Source organism: Myotis lucifugus, unplaced genomic scaffold (genome assembly GCF_000147115.1).
Source record: "Myotis lucifugus unplaced genomic scaffold, Myoluc2.0 scaffold_2, whole genome shotgun sequence".
NCBI lineage: Eukaryota > Metazoa > Chordata > Mammalia > Chiroptera > Vespertilionidae > Myotis > Myotis lucifugus.
The window spans coordinates 12812289-12832832 of NW_005871050.1; the positions used below are offsets into that span (position 1 = coordinate 12812289).

The 20544-nt window shown below is 39.5% G+C and overlaps 1 protein-coding gene across 3 annotated transcripts in view; it reads left to right on the forward strand.

Annotated features, from left to right (window-relative positions):
- The first annotated feature begins 11112 nt into the window (after nt 1-11112).
- The window catches only part of TENM1 (teneurin transmembrane protein 1), a 596847-nt gene continuing 587415 nt past the window's right edge, over nt 11113-20544 (forward strand). For 2 of the 3 annotated variants that reach the window (XM_023756535.1, XM_023756543.1), the window contains exon 1: nt 11113-11389. In XM_023756535.1, the coding sequence (XP_023612303.1) occupies nt 11173-11389 (217 nt within the window). In that variant the 5' untranslated portion in view covers nt 11113-11172. The remainder of the gene's footprint in view (nt 11390-20544) is intronic. The other variant, XM_023756550.1, reaches the window with a different exon arrangement.

Genomic DNA, 20544 nt, shown 5'->3' on the forward strand with positions numbered 1-20544 from the left:
ACATAATCTACCACAAAGGATATTGAGAAGTTATAAGAGAAAGATAATTTGAAATTACTTTAGGAAGTTGTTTCAGTTCCAAAAGAGATGGTGTGATAGAGGTAGCTGTCACTGCAACTTAGGGATGTATTATTATTTTCAAATTACTAAGGGATAGAGATGTTATAGGTACTTACACAATTAAAAAAAAACTTGTCTCAATGAATTTGAAATATAAATCACAGATTCTGGACCCTGATTTTGGCATGCACTAAGCTGTTGTCATTTGTCTATTGGATATTATGAAATGCTCAGTAAGTCTTTAAAATTATATATACATATATATATATATATATATCTCCTATATAATAAAAGGCTAATATGCAAAACAACCAAAGGGTGGAACAACTGGTCTCTATGATGCACACTGACCACCAAGGGGCAGACGCTCAATGCAGGAACTGCCCCCTGGTGGTCAGTGCACTCCCACCGGGGGAGCATCACTCAGCCAGAAGTCCTGAGCCGGGTTCAAGGCTGGCGAGTGCAGCAGTGGTGGCAGGAGCCTCTCCTGCCTCCGCGGCAGTGCCTAGGATGTCCGACTGACAGGAAGCGGGCCTAAGCTGTCAGTTGGACATACCCTGAGGGCTCTTGGACTGTGAGAGGGCACAGGCTGGGCTGAGGGACTCCCCCTGATTGCATGAATTTCGTGCACCAGGCCTCTCCTCTCCTCTATATATATATATATATATATATATATATATATATATATATATATGCCTAAGTGACTGTTACGACCAAACAACTGGTCGCTATGAACCACACTGACCACCAGAGGGCAGACGCTCAATGCAGGAACTGACCCCTGGAGGTCAGTACAGCCAACCTCCTGTGGCTGGCCAACCTCCCGCAGTCCCTCCACCCTGGTTGGCTGGCCCTGATGGCCCTGATTGGGACTGGGCGAGATGGCCCTGATTGGCCCTGATTGCTGGCCAGGCCGAGAGACCCCACCCATGCATGAATTTGTGCACCAGGCTCTAATATATATAGCTACATTAATAAAAGAGAAACATGCAAATTGGTGTAACTCCGCTATGCCCACCAGCCAATCAGAATGAGCATGCAAATTAACCTAACAAAGATGGTGGTTAATTTGCATATGCAGGCAGGGAGCGAAGACTGAAGGCTCCGCCCGAGCGAAGACTGAAGAGGCAATTACGATATATATAGTTCCAGTCCCCAAGAACTTAGTCCAAACTTGTGCGTGTGTTGAAGGAGGTGCTTTGGAGTCCAGATCACTAATCAGCACTGGACAACACTAAATGAGAGTAAAATTCCAGAGTAATTCGTCTAGAGTTCTGGCTGTTGATTTTTCTTTAAAAAACATCTTCCAGGTTAGCGTTTTCTTTGTGGAGTCTAGTGGCACCACCAAGTTTTCTATTCACTTCTTTTTATCTCTCTCAATTTGCCTCATGTGCCCCAGCATCAGTATTTGTAAAAAATGTTTGGCCCTAACCGGTTTGGCTCAGTGGATAGAGCATCAGCCTGCAGACTCAAGAGTCCCAGGTTCGATTCCAGTCAAGGGCATGTACCTTGGTTGCAGGCACATCCCCAGTGAGGAGTGTGCAAGAGGCAGCTGATCGATGTTTCTCTCTCATTGATGTTTCTAACTCTCTGTCCCTCTCCCTTCCTCTCTGTAAAAAATCAATAAAATGTATTTAAAAAATGTTTGTAGTTTTTATCCAAAAATAATAAGACAAAAAGAACACAAGCAGTCAGAAAAACAACAGAGCATCTACAAAAAGAGGTGTGAGATTAATTAATCATCACTCTTTAGTTGTGGAATTAAGTGACTTCTATGTTTCTCTTTCAAAATGGCCTAAAGAGCCTGCCTAGGCACCAGGAGGACATCCTCTCCAGCTGTTCTCAGAAATGAGTCATACCAGTTTTGAAGACTTATTTTTCCTGGAGGGACCTTTCATTCTCCCATTGTAAGATTTTTAAAATGCTACTAGAACTATTAGTGTAAACAAATCCATGTGAACCAAAGTGGTAAGCAGAATTTCAACTCTTGAGTGTTATCTCTTCCATATAATAGAATATCCTTATACCACAAAAGTAGTCTACTTGGAAAGCCATCATTTTCTAGATAAGCAGTTCCATATGCAGTACATAAAATTCATTCTCCACCTCTCTCCTAAAACATGATGCTATATTTCTCTTTTGATTTACCAAAATGTTATGGTTGTATTGATGAGACCAAAGTAACTGGCAATTTCCATGACAAAGTCAAACTCTAGTGCCTTAGGCTTTATGTAACTGTCTAGGCTCTCATCAAACAACAATTGATTTTTTTAAACATTAGAATTCAAACTAAAATTTATTTGGTGAATAACTTAAATAAAGTCCATCAAACAGCTGTTGAGTAATTAGAAACTAACAAATTATTTTCAGAAAAATTCTCAATTATACCAAGTTTGTCATATGTTTTTAAAGCAACTGATTTATGTCTGGACAGTGATCATGCTTTCCTCTTAGTATAATGTTCTTTCATCTAAAAAGGACAAAAATAAAAAGTTCAAAAAACAAGCTATGATAGATACTTTCAGCAAATACTATAAAGACTTGATTTGTTTGTTATATTGCACCAGTATATTTTACTTTTAAAAACTTACTAAGATTCTCAGTGGTTAAATGTACAAGAGCCATAAGTACATAGTGCACAGGAAAGGAAATAGCACTAGCACATACATGTAGGAAAATATTCAGCCTCACTAATAAGAAGTTCAAACTAAAAGAAGATCCCTTTAATTTAATTATTTCAAATAGACTTAAAAAAATACACAAAGTTGCCAAGAGTATAGTGAGAGAAGATTGTTCAAACACATTGTCATGGCAGTGTAAGTCTACCCCAAAGCCCCCAAATGTTCAAACCTATTGGCTCATTAATTCAACTTTTTGGAGTCCATCCTAAAGAAATAATAAAAATATTGAATGTGTTCATGTTATATTAATATTGATATGGAATTTTTTGGACTAGAACCCGGATTCTTTGTCTGGAGTCGAAGAATGAATCCATGGACAGAGGGTAGTATAGCAAAGGTGGAGATTTATTGAAGAACAAGTACAGACTCCCATGTGGGGAGAGGGAAAGAGTCCCACAGAATGGACTCCCACGTGGGGAGGGGGAATGGGTCCTACTGACTTCCTGTTTCCATGTTTTATAATGTCTGTAGTTTCTGTGTCCTGATATCTCCTCTGATTGGTCAATATTCCCTATATTTCCTTTCAAATCAGTTACTATTAGTGACTCCTGAACTCAAAGGTCAAACACCACATGGGACATGTGATGCCCTCCTCCCTCATTGTTCTTTTCTTTCTGGGCTTCCTTCTTCCTTCTTTATTTTGTAAATATATACCTTTTTGGCTACTCCCAGCTCCCTTATCTTATGTAAATGCAACTGTTCCTGCTCCCTACACCTGGCTTCCTTGTGTTATGGAGATGTACCTTCTAATCTGTAGCCCTATGTTTTTTTCCCCGTGGACCCCAATTCTAAAAATTCCCTAAACCTGCCTATATCCCCCTAAAATTCCTATTTCAATATTAATTCAGTTTAAGACTTTAAATGGGAAGGGAAGAATGAAAATACCCAGTAATAGGGAATGGGCATGTAAATTATAGCACATCCACTCTGCACTGCTCTTAAAAATCACGGTTATAGAAATAGTGTAGAAACATGCAGAAAACATCTAGAATGAAGGAAGCCACATGACAAAAATGTATGTGTATATTATAACTAGAAGGAAATGGACCAGAGTGACAGCAATCACACTTACAGGCTGGTAGGGTTATGGTGGATATTTCTTCCATTATTTTGTAAAGATTCAAGTGATTATGTTAATTTTATAGTTTCTTCTCGTGGACCCCAATTCTAAAAATTCCCTAAACTTAATTACTTAATACTTAAGTGATTCCTTAATTAAAACAAAGAAGGGTGAGAGAAGAATCAGCTAAGAGCTCTTCTTTTAAGGTCTTCCTAAATCCAGGATTTTCTGAATCCATCAATCTGAATTCATGTCGAAGGTCCTGTTGAGGAAAAGCTATTGTAATATTTGCAAAGAGTTCTATCCCCTTTGGTAGGTATTCTCCTGGTACTTGGTGGCGTCCTTTCCTTTGTCTGTTGTGCTATGAATGTCTGTTCTCCTTGGGCAATGTTCTATGATCCTTTAATTTTTTTCCTGGAGTGGAGTGAGCCTTTTTGGTGAAGACCCCAACTAATAAATAACTGCTATCAGTATGACAGGCCTGTCTGTGCTGAGGGTGAACCAGGATATTTTCCATTTGGAGGAGCATCTATCATAATAAAAGCGTAATATGCTAATTAGATCAGACAGCCGAATGACCTTTCAGACGTCATTCCAGATGTCCTTGCAGATGAAGCTGCAGTGGCAGGAGCCAAGGCAGAGTGTTTAGGAGCAATCAGTCAGGCAGGCGAGTGGTTAGGGGCAATCAGACAGGCAGGCTGAGTAGTTAGGGGCAATGAGGCAGGCAGGCGAGTGGTTAGGAGCAATCAGGCAGGCAGGCAGGTGAGCAGTTAGGAGCCAGTGGTCCTGGATTGCTAGAGGGATGTCCGACTGCTGGTTTAGGCCTGAGGGGTCCCTATTGCGAGAGGGTGCAGGCCGGGCTGAGGGACCCTCCCTCCCATGCATGATTTTAGTGCACTGGGCCTCTAGTTATATATGATTAAGAATGAGAAATGGAAAAAATAAAAGGATAGAGGAAGAGGAACAGAGTTTATTCCTAATGCTTCAATGCAATATATACACAGACCTGTGGATGGACTCAAAAGTAACATTTTAGTGAAGCTATCCTATAATAGATTGGAATGTGTGTAACAAGAATGGGAAGAGGAAGTAGAAAGGAAGTGAAAGGACAGGTGGGGAGGGGGAATGATAAATAATGTAAACTTGGCCTTGAATATACCCACTGTGTTTTGTTTTGGTTTTGTCAAGCTATGCTTACTTCAATTTCATGTACAATTGTAGGATTTTAAAGCTGGAAAATCTCTTTGAGATAATATAAACTCCTTATTACATTTACAGAAATTAGAGGCCCTGAGAGATGGAACCTGATGTAACTAAGGCCATTAAGAGAGGGCCATTGCTAATATTCTCAGCCAGAAAAAGGAATAAAATCTTACACCATTTGTAACAGCATGGATGGATCTAGAGGGCATTATGCTAAGTGAAATAAGTCAGTAGGAGAAAAACAAATACCATATGATTTCACTTACATATGGAATCTAAATAACACTATAAACAAAGAAATGAAACAGACTCATAGATACAGAGAATAGACTAATTCTCTGTATTAGGGTAGGAGGTTTGGAGGACTGGGTGAAAAAGGTGAAAGGAAGAAGAAGTAGAGATTAGTAGTTACAAAATAGTCATGGGGGTGTAAAGCATAGAATATAGTCAATAATATTGTAATAACTATGTATGGTGTCAAGTGGGTACTAGAAATATTGGGAGGAACACTTTGTAAAGTATGTAATTGTATAACCAGCATGCTGTACACTTGAAACTAATCTATACTAATAAAAGGGTAATATGCTAATTAGACCAGATGTCTTCCAGACGGAAGGACGTCCTTCTGGACAAAGCCACAGTGGCTGTGAGGGCTGAGGGCTGGTAGCACGGGAGAGGTGGCATGGGCCAGTCCAGTGTCACGGCCCCTTCCGCAGAGGCAATGGGAGAGGGGGCTATGCAGTCCCGGTCCCAGTGCTGCCCCTTCTGCAGAGGCAGCCACAGAGGCAGTGGCATGGGCCCAGTCCCAGCGCCACACCCCTGCAGAGGATGGATGGAGTTCGACCTGCTGTGCTTCAACCTCCCACAGCCCCACCCCCAGCCAGCCTGGCCCCAGATTGCCATGGAGGGTGGGGCCAGTGCTAAGAAGGGAGGGCCGAAGGCCTGCAGCCACAGTGGTGGCCATGAGGGCCAAGGGCCCTGGCAGTGGCAGCAGCAGCGGGGTGATGGGGGCAGCGCCTTCCCCTGATAGGCCTGGTCACTTCCCGCAGAGGGAGGCCAGACTGCGGAGGGCCTAAGCCATCAGTAGGACATCCCCTGAGGGCTCCCGGACTGTGAGAGGGGGCAGGCCGGCCTGAGGGACCCCTCCCCCAGTACATGCATTTTTGTGCACTGGGCCTCTAGTATAAAATAATATTGAATATAAACTGTAATTGAAAAAATAAAAACTAAAAACATTTTTTAAAAGTTTATCATTATCAAAGTATAGAGAAATAAAAAATTGTTTTGATGTGAATACACTGTATGTAGGACAGGTTTTTCTGTGAGTAGACCATAACTAAATAACATTTGCTTGTCAGTGGACCTCCAGTATGCCAGGTTGGGCACTGAATGCAAAAAAAAGACAATTATATGAGCCTATATTTGACCTGAGAGTATCTTTTCAGAATTAGATTTGAACTTAAACTTTGTTAGATTTTTCTTACTGTGTTCCCACTTTCTGATTTTCCAAAAGTGAACTATATGTGAGTGAATTCAAGCTCTGCCTCTGAAAATTTTGGTAAATAATTACAGTTCCATACTTTCACAGAACTGCAGGGTTGGGTGTGCCTTCATATTACGTGCTTAAAGAGATCTAGGAGGTGGCCTCTGCCTTCTAGGTCTGCTGACACAAATTTTAAGACAAGAAGTTGTGGTTGAGGGTCTGGGAATAAAGAAGGATTATTTTTTCTTGGTTTATACCAATGTTGTGGTCTAAAGGAAGATTGCTTCCAAGGACACTCAGTAACCTTGAATAGGTCTTACATTTCCTGGCTGATGTATAGCTGCGATTACTTGTATTTAAATCTTCAAAAATGGTTTGGCCCTAACCGGTTTGGCTCAGTGGATAGAGCGTCAGCCTGCGGACTGAAGGGTCCCAGGTTCGATTCCCGTCAAAGGGCATGTACCTTGGTTGTGGGCACATACCCAGTAGGGAGTGTGCAGGAGGCAGCTGATCGATGTTTCTCTCTCATCGATGTTTCTAACGCTTTATCCCTCTCCCTTCCTTTCTGTAAAAAATCAATAAAATATATTTTTAAAAAATGGTTTGAAATGGCTATAGGAATCTCTCTCTCCTCTCTCTCTCTCTCTCTCTCTCTCTCTCTCTCTCTCTCTCTCTCTCTCTCTCTCCCTCCCACCCCCAAATAAACACACTGAAGGAAAAGAAAATTTCTAGATTTCCATACTTAAAAAATAAGGGTGATTTGAACATGATAAATCATAGATGCCAAAAGTCAACATTAGTCATTAGAATTGACATGTTTTTCATTTTTAAATGTAACTTGTTATTTTTGAATACAGTTTGAAGAAGTATAAATTCATAGCCAACTGAGGCTTAAGAGCAAGTGTTATTTTGGCTATACCTCTGCCATATTAATCCCAGTCAGAGTGAACCAAAGGTTTGATTGAAAAAGCAGGTGAGAGATGGGAAGTATGTTTTAGAAAATAAAATGATATCTGTTTATCTCTATATTATAACAGAAAGCATTTTAAGTTATTTTAAAATATAAGATCCTTGATTGACATTTTTTTTGTATTATCAATGTCCTTATGTGGAAAATAGCTCTCCATTCCTACTTGGTAAACTTTCATTTTTTTAATGAACAAAGAACTCTATGTATGTGTTAGCTGAAATGAACTTAGATGAATTTTATTGATTAAAGGGTGAAAGTACAATCCTCAGCTGCAAAAATGCATCTCTGGAAGTCTGCTATTGGTACATTTCTCACTTTGAACTGCTTGTAGCAAAGTCAATGCCTATAATCAAGAAAAGGTTCCCCTTACCCCTTTAGTTCTTCCATCTGGTTGAATAATTGAAACCACTTACAGAAATTAACAAGAGACAATCAACATTTTAATAAGTGAACACGGGGAATTCACATAAGCATGAAAATCCCAAAGACAGCGAGGCAATGTTAAGTATATAAGACATTTTTGGACAAAGTATGAAATGGGTGATGGGAAACTGGATTTCAGAAGTGAGAGTGGGTGATTTACAGGTGTTTGGGGAGAAGTGGAACACATGGCAGGGAAACATTTTTCTAGGCAACCCAGAAACAATGGGACACAAGGTGTGGGGTGTAACAAACTTGGAGTGTAAGTCAAGGCTCTCTTCCTAAAGCAGGATTTTCTATCTGAATCTCCTAAGAAAAAAGGGAACTAAAAAACTGTTTCTGAGCTTGTTGGACTTTAATTGATTTTAGTTCAAAATAATGTGCATGCCACGGTGGCACATTTTAGGGACACTTGGTCTAGACCCCCACATAAATGTGTACCTTATGAGCAACATGCAATGGGAACCTAAAATAAAACAATTGAAACTGGTCTTATAAGTTAGATGCTGAATGGAATTTGAGTGGTTGTGGCGATGGCATTAGTGATGAACAAATAAGCAAATCAAGTACAGTCCTTTCCCAATATCTTCATCTTTGGTGCTCAATCACTACTTTGTCTTTCTTTGTAAGAGTCATTGCAGTCTGCTTTGTAGTAGAATTGTTTATCACTTGCATAAGTTGTGAGCTTCTTGGGCAGAGAATATGGCCTATTCATTTTTATATTCTCTCTAGCCCCTATTGTGAGGGCTTGGCAATTTTTATTCAACTCATTCAATAAGTACTAGTCAAGTGTCTCCTATATGCCAAACACTGTGCTTCTTCTGGGGCTGTAGTAGTGAATGTAACAGACAAAAGTACCTACCATCATGGAGCAGATAATAAACAAATTACAAAAATATATAGTGTCATGTGGTGATAAGTGCTATGAAAGACAGGAAGGAGCATGAGAAGTGACTTTCTTTGCTTGTTTACAATGGGAAGTTGCAAAGGCCCTGAGATGGAAACATGCCTATTATTTTCAGAAACAGCAAGAATGTTAGTGCATCTAGAGTGAATGAGAAAGGGAAATTACCAGGGGATGCGTTTGGAAAGGTTAGTTCAGGTTAGGTTAGGTTGAGATGGTCATTTTAGCTTTTATTTTGAAGGAAACAGGACAACATGACTTCGATTTTTAAAGCTTCATTCTGTCTGTAGTGTGGGGGAATGTGCTAGAAGGGACTAATGGCATAAGCAGTAGATCAATTGGGAGGCTATTACACTAATCCAGGTAAGGGATGATGACTTGAACCAATGTCGTAGTAGAGCAGTGGACAGGTATCATTGGATTCTGGGTATATTTCACAGGTAGCTCCAATAGGCTTTGCTAATGGGTTGCATGTGGGATGTGAAAGAGAGGAATCCAGGATTACTTCACATTCTGTGGCCTGAACAAACAGAAGAATGGAGTTGCCATTTACCAAGATGGAGAAGACTGTGTGAGGAGTAAGTGTGGGGGTGGGTGGGAATCAGGAGCTCAGTTTTGAATATACTAAGTTTGAGATGCCTTTTAAATATCCAAGTGGTGATATTGAGATGATATCCACGTCTGTGGCTCATGGGTGAGATCTCTGCTGGGGCTATAAATTGGGGAGTTATTAGTGTTTAGACAAATATGGAGCCATGAATTAGCATGAGATTAGATTGCGGTTGAATCATCAGTATATATTCATTTATAGTACGTTATCTGTTTTTCCTCTAATTATGCTCATCTTTGATATTATTTCAAACCAAAGTAGGTTTCTCTGTAGACTATTTATAGAATCTGTAGTTTCAGGAGTTAGTTTCTGCTGTGTATGTGCCTAGATTAGTGCTAAGTGCTGTAGGGGGCGGGGGCATAAAGCAGTATGAGTCTCAAATTCTGCCTTCAAGGACCTTAATATTACGTTAGGGTAATAAGACTTTGACTTGTGAAACTTAGTTCCTACCACAAAGCATTATACCACTGAATGCAGAACAGTAAATCCATGAGCTTTATTGAGTGTTTTTGCCTGTATGTGTTTACTATACCTGCAATAGGAATTTCAAAAAGTGAGGTACTCTCCGTAATAGAGGTGCCACCACCTAGATGTCCATAGATTTCTTTGAAAAATACATCTGGTAAAAATCTGAAGAAGAAGAAAGGAGTCAATTTCACTGCAAACTAAAATAATGAAGTTATTTGTTTTCAAACTAGGGTGTTGTTTTCTTTTTGTTGTTGTTGTTTTAACATTGTATGAAAGGACCATGTTGCAAAATTGCAGCAGTGGATGAATATCATGGTCAAATAATGTAAAGAATGAAAAGTAGCTCATTTTTTTCCCCAGAGCTTTAAACTTTTCAGATGACTTTGACATCTCAGATGACATTTGATCTTCTTGACCCTCTTAGGTCTGAATAAGGCAGATAATGCCTCGACTTGTCCTCAGAGCCTCGGTGGCTCCTAGCCCAGCATTCTGTGGAGAACGGGGTTCTTTCAGTGATTTATCATGAAGTTTAAAATTTTTATTTCTAAACCCAATTTAGATCCTGCTGTTGCTATACCAGTATACTCACCAGCAGCATTGTTTTCATCCTCTTGCTGCTATGAAGAACAAGAATTTACCACCACCTAACTCATTAAAAATGCTCTGTAAGCCTGAGGCTCAAAAGCCACAATATGAGCACAAAGAGCTCAGTGCCCCTCAAGGACACTATTTCATGAGCTCCTCTCACTCAGAATCCTTCCCTTCCTCAGAGCCTCTGTCTTAAGTGCAATATTAAACCAGAGGCAAGAAGGTTTGTTTTTTTCCAGAAGGTAGATATCCTCCTGGGTTTCATTTCAAATATGGGATGTGCTGGGTTAATATTTGTATTCCTGGCCACTTTCAAATCTCAGAATGTATTTTAATCAAACTACTGACTTTAAAAACATGTACACACCATACAACAATGTTGTCTTTTATTTGCATTCCAATACAAATATTTTTGAAGTCGGTCTCTCTTTTACCTTTGAGTATTTTCTGTTATTGCAACCTCCAGCTTATTCCTAAATGCTTGACAATATATGCATATAACTCAGTGTTATTATTGCCTCCGGCTAGCTTCATGTCATCTAGTTTGTCTTTTGCTCCTCTCCTTTGATAGTATGATCAGGACCAATTGTGAATCTGCCAGATGCATTTTCTCACAAAAGGACAAATCTAAGACAGCTTGTGTTTTTCCCTCTGTCTTTCAGGGCTGCTCACATTAAAGGAGTTCCTCTTCCCTTTTTTATGAAACTGAGCTTGCTTAATCAGAGATGGAGCAAACAGACTGCAAACCCTACCAGCCTCTGTCTAAAGTCAAGCATGAAATGGATCTAGCTTATACCAGTTCTTCTGATGAGAGTGAAGATGGAAGAAAACCAAGACAGTCATACAACTCCAGAGAAACTCTGCATGAGTATAACCAAGAACTGAGGATGAATTACAATAGCCAGAATAGAAAGAGGAAAGAAGTAGAGAAATCTACTCAAGGTATGTTTTTATTGGATTTTTGTAACCAATATTATTTCTCACTGGGAGATGCTTGTATGTGCAAACTTATGTTTCAAAAACAAATTTGCTGATGTTAACTGGTTAATAATCCGCACTGCTTGCATATACTTAGTGAATCTTTTTCACGTGTCAGCCCAGCTGAGGTTGTAGGTCACATGTGCTTTTTACGGATTATGCATAAATTTGGATGCAACAATCCTCTTATCAGAGCATTCAAAATTTGTCTAATCCTACAAATAGCCATTTACAGACTGAAGGATAAATAATTTGTAGTAAGATGAAAAGTAAACGGCCAAGTGCTTTACAAGCCATTGGCTATATGGGACAAAGTTCTCAAACAGATATTTGGCTTCCAAAAGAGCTTCAGAAAGATTTGTGGAGACCACCAAACAGATGTGCATGCAGGAAGTCTTTCCACAGAGTGCTGAAAAGTTGTGCATCACAGTCTTTAAGGGAAAGTAAGACTTAGTTGGAATACTTCCTGCCACAGCCATATCCTTTGGATAGCCTTGGTTTGTCAATTATGGATTGACAAGAAAATTTCTAATAAATAGAAAACAGGTAGCTAGAAATATGAGTTCCTTATTTTTTTAAATGGCTAGATAAGTAGTTTTAGACATGCTTTTAACTACATAGGAAAAATATACTGACATTGGCATATGTTACCCTTTTTCTTTTAAAGAATAAGTCAATGCTAAGATGAAAAAAGAGATTTGATTATCTAGATCTGTCATTCTCAAAGCGTGTAACCTGGGCCAGCAGCAGCAGCATCACCCAAAACCTTGTTAGAAATGCAAATTCTCAGGTACCACCCCAGACCCTGTAAAATGTAGTAATTACAAATGAAAACTACTGTGTTCTAATGATTATTGGGATTTCATACTAGAGGAATTTTAAATTGAGTCAAAGATTTAAGGTATTCATGCTAATATTTAAGTATACATTAAATGTTTTTTTAATATTAACTATATTGCTCATTTTAAGTTCTTAACATAATTGGTAATAGTTTTATATCTGTTTTTTTCAAGTAATTCATTTTAATCTTTGCTATTGATTCAGCTACAGCCAGTGTAAATTTGTTACAAAATAATTGTATTCTTCTGCTTACATGGCAATTGGGAAATGTTTTCCTATGGGAATTTTTGGCTCTATTATGCTTTAAGAAATGTGTAGCTCCCATTAAAATATTTCCCTGTAAGTTTGTCTTTAAATAATATGAACTTACAGTTGTGAGTTTTAGGTTATGGGACTGGAGTACAGAGTGCTTGAACTAATATGTTTTAAGTTTAAATAAGAATATACTTCTAATGATATTTCTAAAAATATAAGCAAATTTTTACTGAGTCAGTATGAGTTAGCCAGCCTCAGATTTTGTTTTGTGCATTGTGATCAAAATGAATTTTGGGAAGAGAGAATTTTATCTTCTGTGATGCCATCCTAACTTCCTTTCAAATAACCTATTATTACTCAGTTAGCTTTTATTTGGCACTTGCTATGTGTCAGGCCTTGAGTCAGAAGCTGGTGATGGAGATGACCATGATAGTTGCTGCTTGAAACTCATAATATGGTGGAGAAAATAGACATCAAACAAATCATTGCAATTAAAAGTCCAGTGGAAGAACATAGGAATTGGGTTCTATAGATAGGTGATATTTGATCTAGATTTTAAAATGTGAAGAAGAGATTACTAGGAAAAGGACATTCTAAGAGGGTAGATTAGCAGGTGCAAAAACAAAGCTGTGAGAAGGCCTGGAATGGTGAACATTTCAATATGGCTAGAGTAAGGTACATTGGAGCCAGATCATGAAAATTCTTGCATGCCTAATTTAAGAGTTATTTTTTTCTTTAAGTATTAAAAAAACTTTTAAGTGATAGGGAATTTCTTGATGAATTCTAATTTTTAGGATGAGAAGTGTAGAAAAGAATTTTAGATGTGTAAGCAGTGGTGAAGATTGATTGCAATTGGGGAAAATGTGATGAAGGGAGACAATCTGTGAAGCTACTGAATCAGCCCAGGCTCAGAAGGTCTCAACTCTATCTGTATCAGTGGAGGTGGAAAAAATATTCAAGAGATATTAGTGTGGTGGCATTGATAGGACTTGGTAATTGATTACTTGCCAAGGTTGAAGGAGATAATAGAGAGAAGGATGACTCTAAATTTCAAGTTTGGGAAACTGGGAGGATGGCGATCCATTTACCAAGACAAGGAACATGGGGGAAGGAGTTTGAAGGGTAGAGAACAGGTTTTTTTTCTGGACATGTTAAGTTTAAAATGATTGGGTGACATCCAGATGGATTTTCCCAACAGGCAGTTAGAAATGTGTATCTAGAGTTCAGCAAAGATCTGGACTGTTGATATAAGTAGATTTGAGTTTATTAGTATCTGATAGTAGGAGATGCCCAAGGATGAATGAGATTACCCAGAGAAAATGTGTAGAGTGAGACTAGAAAAAAGGCATGGACAAAAGTATGAATCTATCAGTCATGTACTGATATAAACACGTTTTCAACCTATTTAAATTTTTAGCTAGCACCATTCTTTAGTGCACTGACATGTAATGTAAACTAAAGTATAAAGATCCAGAGGTCAAAGTCTAGAAACTGGGAATCTTATCTGCTAGTGATTTGCTGATTTTTTTTATAGAGACCTAAGAAGGAAATATGACCTCTATGTGAGAGAAGTGAATTATTCTACATCAAGTAAAACTTTGGGCCCTTTGATTCTCTTTTTTGTAAGGTCCTGAATCCTCTTTGATGTTTTATTCCACATATTTACTACCTGTGAGTAAAAGACAATGTCCTTAATTTTCACAAATATATGTCAGTGTTAACATCTTGAATCAGCCTAGCTAGAGTTGAGCCTGACTTAAAATATTGTTGAGTTTTAAGTCAGGAAGGAAGAGAACAAACATGTTGATTGGGCACCTACTGTAGTGCCAAACACTGTGCTAGATGCCTTTCAATCTTACTAGCTGTGCAGCCTGAATCAAGTTACTGCAGTTCTCTGGGCCTATATCTCATTTGCAAAATTGACATCGTCATCATCATCAATACCATAATCACAATAATAAGTAAGTAAGTAAATAAATAAATAAATAATAAATCTTGCATAGTACCTACTCTGTTCCAGGTCTCTGCTAGGTGTTTTACATTTGTTCTTCATAAACACCTTATGAGATATGGGATATTATCCCCAGTTTACAGATGAGGTAACTGAAGATTGGGGCGAAAGAACTTGCCAGAGTGTCTACAGCTAAGAAGTGGTGAGAATTGAGATTGAAGATAATTCTATGGCTCCAAAGTTCCCATACTTCGCTGTGCTACACTGCCTCCCATACCTACATTATGAGGTTGTAATAAGGCTTAATTGTGATCATAAGTGTGGAAGTGTTTAGGAACTCAATAAATGTTAGTTTCCCTTCATTTCCTTCCCCAACAACCTTGCCAGTCTCTGATGTTCCAATGACCAAGGGTTCACAAGGAGGTTTAAAAGCCTTTCCTTTCTGATTATCTTTATAAAAGGGCAGATGATATCCTATATAATTTATAATGAAAGATTCCTGAGTCTGGTTGTTAGTTTCCACTTTGGGGAAGAGTTACTGTGTCTAATTCAGGGCTTGTTTGGGGGCAATATTAACAAGAGAAAATTTTTGCTTGATTTCATCTGAAAGTATCTTTATATTCTTATCATTATTTGCCAAGAAAGAGGCACCCCCATGTATACACATAGTGTTGGATTTTAAAACTGATTTTCTTAATTTTCAAAAGCTTTCAAATTAATAGATGGACAGTAATCTAATATTCACAATTCTTTACTAACAGGATGAATGAGCCTTAGGCAAGCTTATTTCATATGATTTTTGGCAGGTGTCTAATAGCAGGGGTGGATTTCCTAGAGGCACACAGGCTAGCAATTGTTCCCAAGCAGCCTCACTTCCAAAGAAGGCATCAATTAACTAAGAAATTAGTGTAAGACAAATGAAAATATAAATATGTGGATATATAAACAAAGGATAACAATTTTAGCTATGAGAATTACCCTATCATTTTTATAACAGATAAGATTAGTTTTGAACATAGCCATTTTACTGAAAAGTAATTATGAATGAAAAGTCACCCATGCATAAAAAGATGTGTGGTGAGGATCTATTGCAGATCATAGACTCCTGAGATACTACAGCTGATACAAACATTTCATTTCATTTCTCCCTTCTTAAACTGCTCTTTTGTGCTTCTCTTTCTCCTAATAAGGGTTTTGTTTGGTTGGTTGGTTGTTTTTCATTATTACAACCTAAGCCTAAATCTCACATTATCGCCATCTGGTGGAAGAAATTTAAAATTGCCAATCTGTGTTTACCAAAATTACTTGGAAGGAAAGCTTATCCTGTCTTACATCCATCCATCTCTCCGTTTTTTTCATTTACTCATTTATGCATCAAATATTCATTTAATGTCATCCATCCTTTTTTCATTTTCTTATTTATGTATCAAACATTCATCTAGTGTCAACTATGTTCTAGATACTTTGCTAGGGGAATGAAATTCATCTTGAAATAGACACATGTGACCACTATTTCCCCCCTCGTTGCCCCAGGCTTCATTCCACAGGTGCTCATACAGCATTATCACTTGAAGGCTCAAGGAGTAGACAGAAGCCCACATTCAAAAAGTACATTTCTTGATTTTTATTTCAAACACTTAGTTGTAGTAGAAACTATTGTTTGCTTATATCTAAACAGTTTGAATAACTGTTCTTACAAAAATCTTGAAAAAAGAACTCTTATTCTCAAGGTCTGTTTATATTACACCTGCCATCTGTGGTAAAGATCACAGATGGCAGGTGTAATATAATGTACCATGGCCTTTAAAATGAAAATTTCAACAGTATTTGATCATCTGTGATGCATTTTCTGCTGTGAGCATGTTATACTTCCAGCATAAAGTTTCTAGCTTAAAAAGTTATAATGACTGCCTAGAAAGAACTTAGACTATAAGGGAAAACGAAGTTATTTAGCACCAATTCCAATAAACTCATGTCTTTTAGCCAATATCATTTGTTCATGAAAACTTATATAGCATCTAAAACTGGGATGGAATATTTATGGCACTTGTGCCACTGCTCTCTTTACCTGTCGCATGGTAAGCATCCTTAATCAAATCATGGTGCTCTTTCTTATTGAGCCAAACTCACCCTCACTCTTATTAACACAGCATTCCATGCAAGCATCTTCAATCAATTAGAGTTGGCAAGAGAGATGGAATCTATTTCCTATCTGTGACCTGCTTATCTTTGCCAAGTTCTGCGTTAAAATCTAAAGATATAGAGATGAATAGGAAGAACTTTTTGCTCTCAAAGAATTCAGTGTACATTTGGGAAGGCAGATTTAAAGCAACAACAATGGTGCAATATTATTGGTATTTTGATAGCAATATCTGTAAAGTACTATGGGAATCAAGAAGCTAGAACCACCTACCCTGCTTAGGGAATGATAATCCTAATATATAAAAACCCTGGGTCGTAATGACCGAGGCTCGACCAACTGGAAGTCAGTCTGCAGCAGGAGCGGTACCCCAGCACTGACTGCTGAGGAGACTGTGAATCAGGGCCAGAGAGAGGCCTGAAGAGAGAAGGGACTGATCCATTGCCTCTGTGGCAGCTTTTGATCAGCACTTGCCTCTCTCTCTCCCAGTCTGGCCAGTAGCCCTGCCTCCATTTCTCTCCAGGCCTCCACCCCGGCTGCTGGTCAGCCCTGCCTTTCTGATCAGGCCCTATTGATAGGCCCAGAGATGCTGACTAGCATAAAAACCAACCAATCAGAACTAAATGCGGGTGCTGTGAAGAACCAATGGCTGCCTAGAAGGCAGAGCTTCTGATGCTGACTGGCATAGAAACTGACCAATCAGAACCAAATCTGGGTGCTGTGGGGAGCCAGAGCTGCCTAGGAGGTGGAGCTTTTGATGCCGACTGGCATAGAAACCTACAAATCAGAACCAAATTGGCCAGCAGAGGAGGGCCGTTGGGGGTGAGATCAGGCCACCAGGGGAGGGCAGTTGGGGGCAACCAGGCTGGCAGGGGAAGGCAGTTAGGAGCCAGCGGTCCCAGATTGCAAGAGGGTGCAGGCTGGGCTGAGGGAAACCCCCGCCCCCCATGCACGAATTTTGTGCACCAGGCCTCTAGTCTATATATATAAAAGCCTTAGCAACCTTTACAACTGAATGACCAGAACGACCAGTTGACCAGTTTCTATGACGCTTATTGACCACCAGGGGACAGATACTCAACACAGTAGCTGCCCCCTGGTGGTCAGTGGGCTCCCACAGCCAACTTCCCGCAGCCCCTCCCCCTGGCCGGCCGGCCCCAATCGGCCCCTGGTGCTAAAGCATTTGTAGACAACTTGCTTCTGGGTCTGGGTTTCATACATAGCAGAGCAGCTCCCTGGCTGTGATATTGAAAGTTAGCCCTCAACACAAGGGTTTGTCTCGCTCCCATCCTCTCTCTTCCCCAGGGGCTGCCGGCCCACCACTGTGGCGTAGTGAGGGAAGGAGGAGGCGGGGAGGCAGGGAACCATGTGGTGGTAGGGCACTAACAGCAGCGTCAGTGTCCGTCGCCACCTCTCCCGACCACACTGGGGCCCTTGGGCCTGGGCTGGGATGGGGAACTGGGGGTGGCAGTGGATGAGGCCCCTTTCCCAGGGTGTCCGAGGGCTGGCTCCCTCCTCAGAGCTGGTGGCCAACCTCCCACGGTCCCTCCCCCCTGGCCGGCCAACCTCCTGCAGTTCTTCCCTCCCTCCCCTGTGCACAAATTCATGCACCAGGCCTCTAGTAATGGTTATAAGAGAAATACCTAACATTTATTAAGGATAGGCACTTTAGATGGATAATGTTATTTAATCTTTCTGATAATGCTATAAGGTTGGGATCATTATTATCTCTATTTTACATATGAGCAAAGTGAGGCAAAGAGATACTAAGTAACTTGCCCATTATTATAGAGGTAGTAAGTAACAGGAGTGGGATTGGAACTCAGGCAGTATGACTTTAGAGCCCACTGCCAGAACTACTGTGCAGAGACATGTAGCTCTGAATCCAGGTCTCTAGTTCAAGAAAATGGTGTGTATGTCTGTGTGTGTGTGTGTGTGTATGTGTGTGTAGTTGGACTCCTCTGTAGATGGCTCCTGAAGCAGGTAGTAGAAGAGATCATCCAGTGAGAATATGTACAGTTTGAAATAAAGAGAGCCAAATATGGTACCCTGAGACACAATGGAATTTAAATTAGTAAGGAAATAGTAAGTAGAAGAACAGAGGTGGTATCGAGATGGCAGAGAAGAATCCAAAGGATAAGGTATCATATTAGCCAAAGAAGGAGACTTTCCAGCTGGAAGGTGTGACTAATATTGTCAAACACTTCAGAATCAACATGTAGAATGAAAATTGATGAAAGGCAGTAAAATAAGCAGTTTAGAAGGTCATTGCTGACTTTAGACTAGAGATTCTCCACTTCGGTTGGACATTAATATTGCCTGGGGTGTTTTTCAAATTCCAATGCCAAGACTGTTCCTCAGACCAAGTAAATCAGAATTTCCAAAGGTGGGTCCAAACCATTTTAAAAATTGCCTCAGGGGATTCCAAAGTGCCTAGAAGGTGGGGATTCGCTGCCTTAGAGAAAGAAGCCAAATCATAAAGTTTTGAAGAATAAATACAAGTGAACGTAATGACTGGAATAAGGCTCTGTTGGCAAATGTTTCAGGATCTCATGTGGAATGAAAGTCTTTGAGGGTTTCAGTGCTTCCTTTGAGACAGAAAGTAAGTTCCTGAATAGAATGGCAAGAGTGGAAGTTCTTGTCTTAGTTATCTCAATTTTCTTGGATAAAGAAAAGACAAGGTTACCTTCTGGAAGTGTGGACACAGTCAACAGCTTCAGATGAGTAAGGAGAGAGGTTTTTTTTTTTTACTGGGTCAAAATGGAGCTGTACATCTGAAGCTCAGATGAGGAGGGACTGACGATGGAGACGTGGGGATATTAATGACAGTAAATATGATTGACCATTATGTGTCAAGTACTCTGCTGGATGGCTACAGAAAGTTTTTATTTAGTCCTTACCATAACTCTATGATGGAGAGATAATCATTGTGACCCCTATTTTATAGAGTTATACAGCTCGAGTAAATAGCAGAGCTAACATATAAATCCGTGACTCTCTGACTAATGCCTGTATTCTTTCCCCTACATGATTAGGTGCAGCTCTAGTGTATAATGTCCACCCTGTGCTAGGAACTTTAAATATTCATTCTCATTTGGAAAATGTGGTTTCCAATCACAGTTGAATGCCAAACTGAAATTGGAAATTCTAAATTTTGGGGGTGCCAGTCTGTAACAGATTTAATGGAGATAAGATATGTACTTTGTGTGTTAAAATTTATTCTTCTAATGTAAAAGGGACTCTGTACTGTCCTCCTTATTGTTACCAGTGATTGTTCTAAAACACAAATCAGATCATACCAGTCTTCTGAAAATCTTTCAATATCTCCTAATGCTCAGAGAAATGGGTCTTCACGGTGGGTGCAGAGGAGGGGACCTACTAAATGCGTTGCGAATCTGATAGAAGCTCTGAATCTTGTTTTCAGAAAAAAATGCACATGTGACAACATTGGTCATATATGTCAAGGGATGCAGGAAGCCCTTGAAGTCCTTCTGCATCCCTTTTCCTCTTCTTCAGTTAGCTATAGACAGTCACAGTTTGTCACTTGTTAGATACCAATTCATTATCAAATTATAGGTTTTACTAAAATGTGGTGGAAATAATTTAGGAAATAGATTCTTAAAACTAACTTTGGAAAAAATACATGGCTGCCACTAATTACAGACATATTACAAGAGTGTGGTTTTATATTTGACCTTCTCTCTCTTGTTGATGGATATTCTTTATCCCAGAATAGCTAGGTCACTTTCTCAGTTCTTTTACTGCACTGCTTCCGAGGCTACATGGCCTTCTGCTCTCAGTCTGAAAATACTCTTTCCTCTGTATCTCATCCCATTTCTACTGTGTATCCCTGAGCCCACTTTGCTTCATACAATGTTTAACCCTTTAATGCTTCTTCCAAAATCTAGATTAAAACCTGCACCATAGTATGGG